At 45.9% G+C, this 14,868-nt stretch overlaps 1 protein-coding gene across 1 annotated transcript in view; it reads right to left on the reverse strand.

Moving 5' to 3' along the window:
* The window catches only part of LOC142249761 (inter-alpha-trypsin inhibitor heavy chain H3-like), a 54,177-nt gene that overhangs the window by 5,851 nt on the left and 33,458 nt on the right, over window positions 1-14,868 (reverse strand). Inside the window, exons 11-17 of the mRNA XM_075321619.1 lie at window positions 14,580-14,765; window positions 11,943-12,076; window positions 11,645-11,805; window positions 7,674-7,709; window positions 4,213-4,269; window positions 2,008-2,121; window positions 1,735-1,900 (exon numbers count right to left, since the gene is read on the reverse strand). Of these exons, the coding sequence (XP_075177734.1) occupies window positions 1,735-1,900; window positions 2,008-2,121; window positions 4,213-4,269; window positions 7,674-7,709; window positions 11,645-11,805; window positions 11,943-12,076; window positions 14,580-14,765 (854 nt within the window). The remainder of the gene's footprint in view (window positions 1-1,734; window positions 1,901-2,007; window positions 2,122-4,212; window positions 4,270-7,673; window positions 7,710-11,644; window positions 11,806-11,942; window positions 12,077-14,579; window positions 14,766-14,868) is intronic.

Genomic DNA, 14,868 nt, shown 5'->3' on the forward strand with positions numbered 1-14,868 from the left:
TTATTTCCATTGCTAGAGTGATAACAAGTCAGGTGCTGGGGCAGAATACTGATAGGGAATGTGTGTGCAGGGGGCGGGGTTGGCAGGGGGAGGGGCTGGACACTGAGGCCGGGCGGTGCCAGCTCTGACTGGGAGGTTTAGCACAGGAAGTTATGATGTTTGCTGGAGCTGAATGTAAAAAGAGAGCTGCAGAGAATAAAGTCATAATTCAAGAGGAACAAAAGTTAGAAAACAAAAAATAACAATGTAGGGGTGTTTTTTTTATGACAATACAGCACAGATTAGCTTAACAAAAAATTTTGAATCTATGTCGGATAACTCCGTTAAGTATTTCCACATAATCTTCTTTCCTCATCTATTTTGTGAAGTGCACCAGTCCATCCTGCAGCAAAACAACCCCATAACATGATGCTGCCTCCCCCGTGTTTCACAGTTGGGATGGTGTTGTTAGGCTTCAAAGCTTCTCCCTTTTTCCTTCAAACGTAACGATGGTCATTTTGGCCAAACAGTTCAAATTAAATTTCATCAGACTAAAGGACATGTCTCAAAAAACATTAAGGTCTTTGTGTTCCTTTGCAAACATTAATTTCACTTTTTTATGTTTTTTTTAGTAATGGCTTCTTCCTGGCAGAGTGGCCTTTCAGCTCCTGTTGATACAGTACTCGTTTCACTGTGGATAATGACACAATCTTACCAGCTTCCGCCAGCATCTTCACAAGGTCTTTTGCTTTTGTTCTTGGGTTGATATGCACATGTCTGACCAAAGCACATTCATCTCTGGTACACAGAACTGATCTCCTTCCTGAGCAGTATAATGGCTGGACATTCCATCTTGTTTGTACTTGCATATAAATGTTTGTACAAATGAACGAGGCACCTTCAGGTATCTGGAAATTGCACCCAAGGATGAACCAGACTTGTGCAAGACCACAATTTTCTTCCTGAGATCTTGGCTGTTTTCTTTTGACTTTCCCATGATGCTACATAAAGAAGCAGTGTGTTTTAGGTGTGCATTAAAATACATCCACAGGTGTGTCTCTAATTAACTCAGATGTTGCCAATAAACCTATCAGAAGTTTCCAAAGACATGACATCATCATATGGACTGTCCCATATTGTTTATAGGCATAGTACTCTTAGTGTAGGTAAACTTTTCACTTTGCATAAAGTAATAAAAATGCCTTAAGACATTATTTCCCTCTCTCATTATTCTGGCATTTGGCAAATATAAATAATTTTGGTTCTTAATTGACCTAAAAAGGGAAAAGTTTATTCTGATTTCATGTCAGATAGTGAGAAAAACCTGCAGATGTGTTTTTATAGAGAGCAAAGGGAAAAACCTGCAGATGTGTCTGTATAGAGGGTGGAGGGAAGAACCTGCAGATGTGTCTTTATAGAGAGCGGAGGGAAAAACCTGCAGATGTGTCTTTATATAGAGCAGAGGGAAAAGCCTGCAGATGTGTCTTTATATAGAGCAGAGGAAAAAACCTGAAGATGTGTCTTTATATAGAGCAGAGGGAAAAACCTGCAGATGTGTCTTTATATAGAGCAGAGGGAAAAACCTGCAGATGTGTCTTTATATAGAGCAGAGGGAAAACCCTGCAGATGTGTCTTTATATGAAGCAGAGGGAAAAATCTGCAGATGTGTCTTTATATAGAGCAGAGGAAAAAACCTGCAGATGTGTCTTTATAGAGAGCGGAGGGAAAAACTCTCTCTGCTCGTTGTGGTGTTACCTCAGTCCTTGTGGCCTTGATCCCCATGGGTACACCTGTGCATCCTCCCCGCTGGTCACTGTTATGTTTTCAGCCGTCACCTCCATGGTCTTAATCTTCTTGTAGACAAGTCCAATTTTATCAAAACCTTTCTTATTTTCTGCAAGTTTCCCATTAACTGTGATCCCTGCAGTGGAAGTAATGGACAATATCCCATTAACATCAGCGACCAAGAGAAATTCGGTAAAATCTGTTACAATATAATAATGTAATCTGGCGGCAGATTGGCTTTACCTCTGTCTGCATTGTGGAATAAATTTAAAATTGTATCTCGAGGCTCAGAAATTCTAAGACAAATTTTCTCTTGCAGTGCGGAGACGCTGATGAGCACGGGAGATGATAAACAATCTGCAAAAAAAAATGAAAAGGCAAAAAATGGAGAAAAGCTGACACAATAGAACTGACTTCTGATTCAATGTCTGCACAAACCAGTCTCTACTCTAGTGCATTGTGGAAAATGTATCAGGCAGCCACCACTAGAGGGAGCTCCCTGTATATAGAGATACATGATAATATTCTGTCTGCAGCCACCACTAGAGGGAGCTCCCTGTATATAGAGATACATGATAATATTCTGTCTGCAGTCACCACTAGGGGGAGCTCCCTGTATATAGAGATACATGATAAGCTTCTGTCTGCAGCCACCACTAGGGGGAGCTCTCTGTATACAGAGATACATGATAAGATTCTGTCTGCAGCCACCACTAGAGGGAGCTTCCTGTATACAGAGATACATGATAAGATTCTGTCTGCAGCCTCCACTAGAGGGAGCTCCCTGTATACAGAGATACATGATAAGACTCTGTCTGCAGCCACCACTAGGGGGAGCTCCCTGTATACAGAGATACATGATAATATTCTGTCTGCAGTCACCACTAGGGGGAGCTCCCTGTATACAGAGATACATGATAAGATTCTGTCTGCAGCCTCCACTAGAGGGAGCTCCCTGTATACAGAGATACATGATAAGACTCTGTCTGCAGCCACCACTAGGGGGAGCTCCCTGTATACAGAGATACATGATAATATTCTGTCTGCAGCCACCACTAGGGGGAGCTCCCTGTATATAGAGATACATGATAAGATTCTGTCTGCAGCCACCACTAGAGGGAGCTCCCTGTATACAGAGATACATGATAATATTCTGTCTGCAGCCACCACTAGGGGGAGATCCCTGTATATAGAGATACATGATAATATTCTGTCTGCAGTCACCACTAGGGGGAGCTCCCTGTATATAGAGATACATGATAAGATTCTGTCTGCAGCCACCACTAGGGGGAGCTCCCTGTATACAGAGATAAATGATAAGATTCTGTCTGCAGTCACCACTAGAGGGAGCTCCCTGTATACAGAGATACAGGATAAGATTCTGTCTGCAGCCACCACTAGGGGGAGCTCCCTGTATACAGAGATACACAAGATTCGGCTTGCAGCCACCACTAGGGGGAGCTCCCTGCATACAGAGATACATGATAATATTCTGTCTGCAGCCACCACTAGGGGGAGCTCCCTGTATACAGAGATACATGATAAGATCCTGTCTGCAGCCACCACTAGGGGGAGCTCCCTGTATGCAGAGATACATGATAAGATTCTGTCTGTAGCCACCACTAGGGGGAGCTCCCTGTATACAGAGATACATGATAAGATTCGGTCTGCAGTCACCACTAGGGGGAGCTCCCTGTATACAGAGATACATGATAAGATTCTGTCTGCAGCCACCACTAGGGGGAGCTCCCTGTATACAGAGATACATGATAAGATTCTGTCTGCAGCCACCACTAGGGGGAGCTCCCTGTATACAGAGATACATGATAAGATTCTGTCTGCAGCCACCACTAGGGGGAGCTCCCTGTATACAGAGACACATGATAGGATTCTATCTGCAGCCACCACTAGGGGGAGCTCCCTGTATACAGAGATCCATGATAAGATTCTGGCTACAGCCACCACTAGGGGGAGCTCCCTGTATACAGAGATACATGATAAGATTCTGTCTCCAGACACCACTAGGGGGAGCTCCCTGTATACAGAGATACATGATGAGATTCTGTCTGCAGCCACCACTAGGGGGAGCTCCCTATATACAGAGATACATGATAAGATTCTGTCTGCAGCCACCACTAGGGGGAGCTCCCTGTATACAGAGATACATGATAAGATTCTGTCTGCAGCCACCACTAGGGGGAGCTCCCTGTATACAGAGATACATGATAAGATTCTGTCTGCAGCCACCACTAGGGGGAACTCTCCAACTGTAGTTAAATTATCGAGGTCAATATATAGCAGCTCCCAGATTGCTAATAAGCTAAACACATTGACTATTCATGGGTCTGGGAAGAGAGAAGAAATGGCCCTATTGAAACAAGTATAACTAAATACATTAGAGAAGCTTGGTAAGCAGTTGTACACTGCAGACTGTCCATGAGATCTCACCTACTTGTGTCGGTCTCCGTAGTTTCTTCCTGGAGGCAGTGCGGGCATATAGAATACCTGCAAAGTAAATGAACTGAATAAGAGATTTTGTTCCCCTGCAGTGTACCCCAACTTCATCCCTCAGGAGCCACCAACAGCGCATGTTTTCAGGATTTCTTAGAATTTTCCTGGTCTTGGAATCATCACCTGTGCAATACTAAGGAAATCTGGGGAACTGTCATGATTCCTATTTGCAGAACATTTTGCATTGTTATGCTATGCTCTCCTGCAGAGCCGTTATACTGTATGTTGCCTATGGTGCAGAACGTTTTGCAGGATGAATGCTCTGCTGGTTGTTTCACAGCGCTGGGTTTCACGCTGGTCCTGGGAGGTGCTCTTGCAGATACTTCTTGTTCTCGGTGATTGCTCTGCTTCATTAGGGAGCGTGTTAGGTCAGGACGCCACCAGTCGGACTTCCTGGTTACAGTTGTGCTGTTGGCTCCCGTGGTGCTTAGTGTCCAGAGTGTGGTCACTCTACTCCGGACTGCTGATTACCCGTTTCTGCCTGTTCTCCCCTGTTTCTGTTGTTACTTCCTGGCTTCTGACCTCAGACTTCCTCCTGACCATGTCCTCGCCTGCTCCCTGTATTTTGTATGTACTCTCCTGGAACCCTGACCTCCAGCTTGTACTTTGACCTCATCTCTGTCTGCCTCGGGGGTGTACGGGGGGGTACACTGTCATGCCCTCCTGGTTTATGATCTCGGCCTGTCTGACTACCTCTCCATTTACATCATGTAAGTACTGTCTAACGCTACCTAGTGACAGTTATTATAGGAACATTGTCCTAGAGCAACTGCAGTACACTCAATCTCACACAATATAGCACTGGTAATATAAATTATAACTTTTAATATTTTTATTGCAATGTAACAAAAGTAACACCCAAATAATACCACAAGGTGTTTAGCACTAGAAACGAATCCAAATTATCCACCGGTCAGAGCCTATTCCTTTTCACTAGGGCCCATAGACTATTATCATATGCACTCTATAATAATAATAATAATAATAATAATAATAATAATTTATATAGCGCTGTTAGTTCCACAGCGCTTTACATACAATTGCAACACTGTCCCCATTGGGGCTCACAATCTAGGTTCCCTGTGAGTATATTTTTGGAGTGTGGGAGGAAACCCACACAAACACGGGGAGAACATACAAACTCCTTGCAGATGTTGTCCTTAGTGGGATTTGAACCCAGGACCCCAGCGCTGCAAGGCTGCAGTGCTAACCACTGAGCCACCGTGCCGCCCATATATGCCAAAAAAGCAATATTAAAGTGACGTTGTGCAATAAACAGGTAATCTCTCCTTCATAATTGCACTAATGCCCAAAGAGTATCACTCTTTTAAGGTGTCTATGTGCATTCAGAATGTAAACAAATGACTATATCAGGAATTCATTCATTACAGACATTTGTATAAAAGGGTGAAGGAGGGAAAAGGTTGGACAGGATAAAGTGCTAAAGAGATAAATACATTCATTGGTAGCGGTGGAATCTATGCTTACCAACTATACCACCACATACCTATTAAACTGGTATTGCCTTCCTTTTGATGGGAGGGGGGGATTTTCACACACCACACATTACCCCAGGTAATAACCAGTAACACTCAACGTCCTCCTTCCCGATGCGTTTCCTCAATACCGATTCATCAGGGGAGTTGGAGGCTAAAATGTCAGAGGCACGTTGAGCTGCCAATTGAAAAAAGATTCCACCACTACCAATGAATGTATTTATCTCTTTAGCACTTTATCCTGTCCAACCTTTTCCCTCCTTCACCCTTTTATACAAATGTCTGTAATGAATGAATTCCTGATATAGTCATTTGTTTACATTCTGAATGCACATAGACACCTTAAAAGAGTGATACTCTTTGGGCATTAGTGCAATTATGAAGGAGAGATTACCTGTTTATTGCACAACGTCACTTTAATATTGCTTTTTTGGCATTATAGAGTGCATATGATAATAGTCTATGGGCCCTAGTGAAAAGGAATAGCCTCTGACCGGTGGACAATTTGGATTTGTTTCTAGTGCTAAACACCTTGTGGTATTGTGCCGCCCCCGTGCCAGCAGCCGACGCTGCTCGGATCCGGACCTTCTATGGGGGTGGCTCGAGGGTCTCCAGACCCGGGTGTCTCGCGGACACGCCGAATAAAAAGAGGAACGTAGAGGTACGGGCTAGGCCGTAGTAAGTTCGTGACGCCACCCACGGTGTGTGGTGAGGTGGGACACCACCGCTGCTGTTACGGGGCACCCGGGGGAGATGTTGTGCAGCAAGTTGTTAACCCCTCCGTGGGCAGGGATGGTGGCCCCGGGACCCGGTTGGTGCATGCAGGGGAGGATGACGACCGCAGTGGGTGCTGGTGTACTCACTGTTAGTAAAACACACAAGTCTCTGGTAAACCAAGGTGATAGTGGCCGGTGCCGCGGCCAGTTGCGTTCTGGTCCCCCACCCGGCTGGTGGTCTCTATCCTTTTCCTGCACTGCTTTGTATAAGGTGGACTTTCCTAGTGTGAAACTCAGGAGTCCGCTCCCAGCTGGATGTGGCCTAAGGAGCCGTGCCCGCAGACGCTGGCCCGTGGGATCTATGGGCCCTGGCGGTGACCTCTTATCCCTAATCGGTTGGGTGTTGTCTTCTATGAGGGACTTTGGGTGGGACAGGACCTCTAGTCCTGGCCTCAATCGGTTAATTAACCAGTGCCACTTGATTCTGGTCCTGGCTTCAGGGTCCAAGTACCCCCCTGTGTGCTACGGTTTCCGGGTCGGTACCGGAGGGCTTCAACCCTGTCCCGGTCCACCACGGTTCCACCGACCCGTCTTCCCGTCTCCTGCTGACGGAGACCACCGTCTGCCTCCTAGCCAGTGGCACCAGGGCTCCTACCCTGGCACCGTTCACCTTGAACTTCTCTGCTGGATCTACCCCTAGCTCCAGACCACACTCCTCTCCAAACTGAACTTCACTTAGAACTGCTTGTTTTCCCGCCCCGGGCTGTCTAGACCCCTGGGTGGGCGTGTCCCAACCGCCTGGTCACGCCCACTGGTGTGTCTGTCTGTCCCTAAGGGGGGGTGACTAGGGTTTCAGGTCGGCTGTGTGTTTCCTAATGAGGGAACGGTGTAATGCGGGGGCCTATCTGTGACTACCTGGTTTTGCCAGGGCGTCACAGTATTATTTGGGTATCACTTTTGTTACATTTTAATAAAAATATTAAAAGTTATATTTTATATTACCAGTGCTCTATTGTGTTAACATATTGGTAAATAGGAATCTACAGTACACTCAATCTCCCCCTATACCCTGGTGCTGATAAATTAAATATATGGCTTAAACGGCAGAACAACTTATTCAAACTTAAAGACCTTAAAGGAACAGTAACCTTAAAATAACCAAGATTTTCCAGTATAAGAAGCTTACTTGAGACCGATGAAAAAAAGCGAGAATCAGGTCCCCCTGGAAATGAATAAAAATGAGAAATCTGAATAAGTACAGTATAGATTGTGTAGCATAGGCAGGATCTCCTGGGGGCACACCTCAGCCAGGCAAATATATGAGAGTTTTCTTAAAGGGGGGTCCATATATAGCTAATATGGTCGCCCATAACAGGGCTCATCACCCGCACAGTAGAGGAAATCTCAGGACTATATGAATATATGAATAAACTTTTAGATTGTAATTCTAAGGCTCTGTGCGCACTAGGCCGTTTTACACGCGGATTTACCCGCGGATTTGCTGCGGAAATTTCTTGAGAAATGTCTGCAATCTTTGTGAAGACATTTCCCAGCAAATCCTATGAGAAAAAAAAATAGCTGTGCGCACACTGCGGATTTTTCTCAAGAAAGTTCCTTGAGAAAATTTTCTCGAGAAACTTTCTTGAGAAAATGTGCATGTCCATTATTTTCCGCAGGTACCTGCGGTATACCCCCAGAATTCCACTCCATTCACTGTAATGTAATCGCGAAATTCTGGGGGTATACCGCAGGTAGCAAATGATGTGCGGTATACCCCCGGTATAGCCGCGATTTACCTGCGGTAATGCTCATCACTGCCTGCGGTTTTGCAGGAAGTGATGTCATTATGCCAGGAAGAGGAAGCGGAGAGAGTAAACACAGACGTCACACTGCCTGGACGCCGCACAGAAGCACTTCAGTGTGACCTCCAGGTGCCACGTGCAGTCTGTGTAACGCTCCAGCCTCGTGGCTGCCTGCACTGCTGTGTGTCAGTGCCTGCCCGCAGTAACAACAGCTTGTCACCCTGCAGTGTCAGTGTGTGCCCGCAGTATCGGCAGCTTGTCACGCTGCAGCGCAGGCAGACACTGACACAGGCAGACACTGACACTGCACTGCAGGGTATCAGTGTCTGCCCGCAGTATCAGCAGCTTGTCACGCGGCAGAGCAGGCAGACACTGACACCCTGCAGTGCTGGCAGCCGCGGGGATGACGATCGCTGCTGTCAGGAGGTGAGATCATTACCTGCTGTGACGATCTCCTGCCTCCTGACGTCACCGCGGTCACTGCTGTCTATGCCCGCCTCGCGGGCGGCCCGAGACTGTCACTAGCGGTGACGTCACGGGCTCTCGCGATACTTCTGACAACGCGGCGGGCATAGAAGTCAGTGACAGCGCTGACGTCAGCAGTACAGGAGATGATCACAGCAGGTAATGATCTCATCTATCCTCCTGACAGCAGCACTCGGCATCCCCTGCAGTGACCTGGGCTATTGATGTTAGCTCAGGTCACTGCATTGCTCTCCCAGCCAATGGAGAACATTCTGTTCTTCATTGACTGGGACAGCGACTATGGTATGGATCGCCGTGCCCCCCCCCCTTATTGGATTACGCCGGACGTGGAATTGATTGTTCTTTTCAATAAATTGGTGAAAGAGGGAATGTTTTGGGGAGTGTTTTTTCAAATAAAACTTTTTTTGTTGTCTATTTTTTATTTCTTACTGACTGGGTTGGTGATGTCGGGTATCTGATAGACGCCTGACCACACCAACCCCAGGGCTTGATGCCAGGTGACATTACACATCTGGCATCAACCCCATATATTACCTCGTTTGCCATTTTGCACCAGGGCAACGGGATGAGTTGGGGCGAAGCGCCAGGATTGGCACGTCTAATGGATGCGCCACTTCTGGGGCGGCTGTGGCCTGCTATTTTTAGGCTGGGGAGTGTCCAATAACAGTGGACCTCCCTAGACTGAGAATATCAGACCCCAGCTGTCCGCTTTACCTTGGCTGGTGATCCAATTTGGGGGGGACCCCACGTTTTGTTTTAAATTATTTATTTAATGTAAAATAACAGCGTGGGGTGCCCTATGTTTTGGATTACCAGCCAAGGTGAAGCTGCCAGCTGTGGTTTGCAGGCTGCAGCCGTCTGCTTTACCCTAGCTGGCTACAAAAGATGGGGGGACCTCACGTCGTTTTTTTTTTTAATTATTTATTTATTTATTTTATTGCTAAATATAAGGCTAAGCACCCTTTAGTGCCACATGAAAGTCACTAAAGGGTGCCAGCTTAGAATATGCAGGGGGGTAGGACATTATATAGGTCTTTCTCATCTATCTATCTATCTATCTATCTATTCATCTATCCATCTTTCACTCTATCCATTATCTGTCTATCAATTATCTATATTATGTATTGCAAAACCGCAGGGATCAACCTGCGGTAAATCCGCGGTAAATCCGCGGCAAATTCGCATGCGTTTTTCCCGCGTATTTTTCCGCAGGTGCGGAAATCTTCAACTCCCAGAAGTTTCTCAAGAAATTTTCTTGAGAAAAATCACTTTTCTAGTGCGCACATAGCCTTACTCTTTCAATTCAGTTCCTTATTTTCAAGATCTCTGCTTGCTTCCAGTGAAAATGAAGCTTACAGTCAGAGGCTAAAAATAAATCTTTCCTAGCCTGTTTGTTATAATGTATCCAGTGTATAAAATTCTGTGAGCTGCACCTTCTGGTCTCCAGATCAATACATTCTACAATGTAACGAGCTATTGTGCTTCCCCAAAAATAAGCCCTAGATTTTTGGAGTAAGCTTGAAATATAATCCATACTCCAAAAATAAGCCATAGTAAAGGGGGCTTTACACACTGCGACATCGCTAACGATATATCGTCGGGGTCACGTCGTTAGTGATGCACATATGGCGTCGTTACCGACATCGCAGCGTGTGACACCAAGGAGCGATGATCAATGATCGCAAAAACGTCAAAAATCGTTGATCGTTGACACGTCGCTCCTTTTCATAATATCGTTGGTGGTGCATGCCGCTGGTTGTTCGTCGTTCCTGCGGCATCCCACATCGCTGTGTGTGACACCGCAGGAGCGACGAACATCTCCTTACCTGCCTCCACCGGCAACAAGGAAGGAAGGAGGTGGGTGGCATGTTCCGGCCGCTCATCTCCGCCCCTCCTCTGCTATTGGACAACCGTTTTGTGACACCGCTGTGACGCCGAACGCACCTCCCCCTTGAAGGAGGGATTGTTCGGTGTCTCTAGCGACGTCACAGAACAGGTATGTGCGTGTGACGCTGCCGTAGCGATAATGTTCGCTACGGCAGCAATCACCACATATTGCACCAACGACGGGGGCGGGTGCTTTCGCTCGCGACATCGCTAGCAATCGCTAGCGATGTCGCAGCGTGTAAAGCACCCTTTACAGTCAAGGCCGGTGTTAGGAGAGTCAAACTGCACAATTTCTCAGGGCCCCCCATTCTTTTAGGGACACCAGCAGTTGTATTTTGAGGTTAAGATTGATTAAGGACCTTTGGTGACTTCACAGTCGTGTGACCAAAGGTCTCTTAATTGCACAAATCTAAAATAACTGAACAGGAGACCGGCTGGTATACAAGACTGACATTAGTGGGATGGGAGAGCAAACTGGGAAATTTCACAGGGCCCCCACTCTCTTAATGACCCCAGCAGTTGTATTCTGAGGTAAAGATTGATTTAGGACCTTTGGTGACTTCACAGTCATGTGACCAAAGGTCTCTTAATTTCAGAAATCTAAAAGAACTGAACAGACAGGCTGTTATGCAGGACTGACATTAGTGGGAAAGAAGAAAAAAAATGGGCAATTTCAAAGGACCCCCATTCTCCTAGGGGCCCTAGCATTTATATCCTGATGATAAAACTGCTTAAGGACCTTTGTGCCATCTCATCATGTGACTAGGTTGTCACCAAAAGCTCTCTTAATTGCAGGAATCTAAAACCGAAGAGGAGACAGGCAGGAAAAAAAATAAGACATCCCCTGAAAATAAGCCCTAGCCCTAAATATTATAAGACCCTGTCTTATATTTGGGAGAACACGGTATCACATTTGGCAGCTCATGTGTCTGACTCGCAAAGAATGGTGTAGAACTACCGTAATTCTCCTGGGAAAACTCACTTTCCTCCTTTGGCTTTTTGGCTACTATTGTTTTGGGGCCATCACTTTCCTCAGATGTTGTAATCACCATGGAGGTCAGAGGGGTCACAAAGTTGTACTTCAGGCTCAGGCGGAGGGCTTCCTTTGCAGAGTTCTCCTTTATTTCACCATCAGATGAGATTCTGGAGGGGGAAAAGGTGACTTTCAGTAGAATTAGTCTGCTGATCAGGAGTGAGACATGAGCTGTCTACCTTGTTTTTGGAGGTGCCGCAGCGCCTGCCTTATTTCTGGAGGTCACGCACCGCCTGCCCGATCTCACCTCTTGCTCAGCAGCTGCTGTACGGTCAGATAAGCCCACAATCTCTCCGTGAAGTCTCCGAATATGTATCTCTGCTCTTCCCTCACCTCCTTCTTTATATCAGTCTGCAACCTCATGGAGAAAGGATCGGTCACCTGGGCAAAGAATCACAGGCCATTCACATACAGTGGCGTGTAAAAGTTTGGGCACCCCTGGTCAAAAGTACTGTTGTTAACAGTTAAGCAAGTTGAAGATGAAATGATCTCTAAAAAGCATAAAGTTACAGATGACACATTTCCTTTCTATTTTAGGAAAAAAAATTATGTTCAACTTTTACTTTTTAAAACTAACAAAAAAGTAAAATGGACCAATGCAAAAATGTGGGCACCCTGCATGGTTAGTACCTAGTAGCATCCTCTTTGATAAGAATCACAGCTTGTAAATGCTTTTTGTAGCAGCCAAGAGTCTTTCAATTCTTCTTTGAGGGATTTTGATCCATTCTTCCTTGGAGACGTCATCCAGTTCTGTGAGATTCCTGGCTCATCTTCCAGTTCTGTGAGATTCCTGGCTCATCTTCCAGTTCTGTGAGATTCCTGGCTCATCTTCCAGTTCTGTGAGATTCCTGTCTCGTCTTCCAGTTCTGTGAGAGTCCTGTCTCGTCTTCCAGTTCTGAGAGATTCCTGGCTCGTCTTCCAGTTCTGTGAGATTCCTGGCTTGTCTTCCAGTTCTGTGAGATTCCTGGCTCATCTTCCAGTTCTGTGAGATTCCTGGCTCGTCTTCCAGTTCTGTAAGATTCCTGGCTCGTCTTCCAGTTCTGTAAGATTCCTGGCTCGTCTTCCAATTCTGTGAGACTCCTGGCTCATCTTCCAATTCTGTGAGATTCCTGGCTCATCTTCCAGTTTTGTGAGATTTCTGGGTCGTCATCCAATTCTGTGAGACTCCTGTCTCGTCTTCCAGTTCTGTGAGATTCCTGGCTCGCCTTCCAGTTTTGTGAGATTCCTGTCTCGTCTTCCAGTTCTGTGAGATTCCTCTCTCATCTTCCAGTTTTGTGAGATTCCTCTCTCGTCTTCCAGTCCTGTGAGATTCCTGTCTCGTCTTTTATGCTCTGCTCTTTTGCCACAGATTTTCAAAGATGTTCAGATCAGGGGACTATGAGGGCCTTTGTAAAACCTTCAATTTGCACCTTTTGAAGTTAACTATTGTGGATTTTGATGTGTGGTTAGGATGATTATCCATTTGTAGAAGCCATCCTCTTTTTTCCTTTTTCTTCTCTTTTCATCTTCAGCATTTTTATAGATGGTGTTATGTTTGCATCAAGAATTTCTTGAAATTTCATTGAATCTATTTTTCCCTCTACTCATGAAATGTTCCCTGTGCCATTGGCTGAAACACAACCCCTAAGCATGACTGATCTACCCCCATGCTTAATGGTTGGTGAGATGTTCTTTTCCTAAAATTCTGTGCCATTTTTTCTGCACACATAACTTTGATCATTGTGGGCAAAAGAGTTTTATTTCAACCTCATCGGTCCACAGGACTTATTTCCAAAATGCATCAGCTTGATTAGATATTCTCTTGCAAACTTCTGATGCTGAGCTTTATGGTGAGGACGCAGGAGAGGTTTTCTTCTGATGACTCTTCCATGAAGGCCATATTTGTGTAGGTGTCTCTGAACAGTAGAAAATTGTACTACAACTCCAGAGTCTAACAAGTCTTCCTGAGGGTCTTTTGCAGTCATACAGGGGTTCTGATTTGCCTCTCTAGCAATCCTACCAGCAGCTCTCACAGAAATTTTGCAACCTTATCTTGACCTCAAGTGTACTGTATATTGAGACATATATAGCCTTTAATTGCTATGGATGTTTTTGATCCTGAATATTATTTTCTTAGTGACTCCCCTCATTTTTTTTATCTGTTTTATAAAGATTTTCAATAAAGGTTCATGTTTATTCTTCTTCTACTTGGCTGATTACTCACACAGTCCCACAAGGTGTTTCTAGCTTTTCCTGAGTAAGGGTGGCTTTACATGCTGCGATATCCGGCCCAATATCGCTAGCATGCGACCCGCCCCCATCGTTTGTGCGCGACGGGCATATCGCTGCCCGTCGCGCACAAAATCGCGCACCCGCGTCACACGTACTTACCTTGCTTTTGACATCGCTGTGACCGGCGAACTGCCTCCTTTCTAAGGGGGCGGTCCGTTCGGCGTCACAGCGACGTCACTGAGCGGCCGCCCAATGAAAGCGGAGGGGCGGAGATGAGCGGGAGGAACATCCCGCCCACCTCCTTCCTTCCGCATTATGGCCGGCGGCAGGTAGGAGATGTTCCTCGTTCCTACAGGGGTCACACACAGCGATGTGCACTGCCGCAGGAACGAGGAACAACAACGGGAAAGCGATAGTAGCGATAATTGGGAGCGGACCCCCATGTCAACGAGGAGCGATTTTGGACGTTTTCGCAACGATCCAAAATCGCTCCTTGGAGTCACACATTACAAGATCGCTCCTGCGGCCGGATGTGCGTCACAAAATCCGTGACCCCAACGAGATCGCTGTAGCAAAATCGTAGCGTGTAAAGCCCGCTTAGGCCTTCTTTATAGCCATACATAAGGTTCCCTCTAAAAATGTCGACTGTTTAGTTCCTGATGTGTATACTTACACCTTGTGCCGCTACTTCAGCGATCAGCATGTCGATATCATTACTGTCTATGCGTCCGGCCACGACTATTTCAGAGCCCTGGTGGTAATATTTGAAGCTGTTCTGGGTTAGGTCACTGACAGGTAAATTGGGGTACTGGAGGGAGACGTCCAAGAGGACGGGGTTCGCCACTTCTTTGTAGAAATCCTGTAGTAATAAAATGAAAAACAGAAATATATTAATAAAAAAATCTCCAGGAGATATTCAAGATATTTACAAAAAGTGGGGTGTAAAGAAATAACAGTGCACT

This window comes from Anomaloglossus baeobatrachus, chromosome 8, assembly GCF_048569485.1.
Source record: "Anomaloglossus baeobatrachus isolate aAnoBae1 chromosome 8, aAnoBae1.hap1, whole genome shotgun sequence".
NCBI lineage: Eukaryota > Metazoa > Chordata > Amphibia > Anura > Aromobatidae > Anomaloglossus > Anomaloglossus baeobatrachus.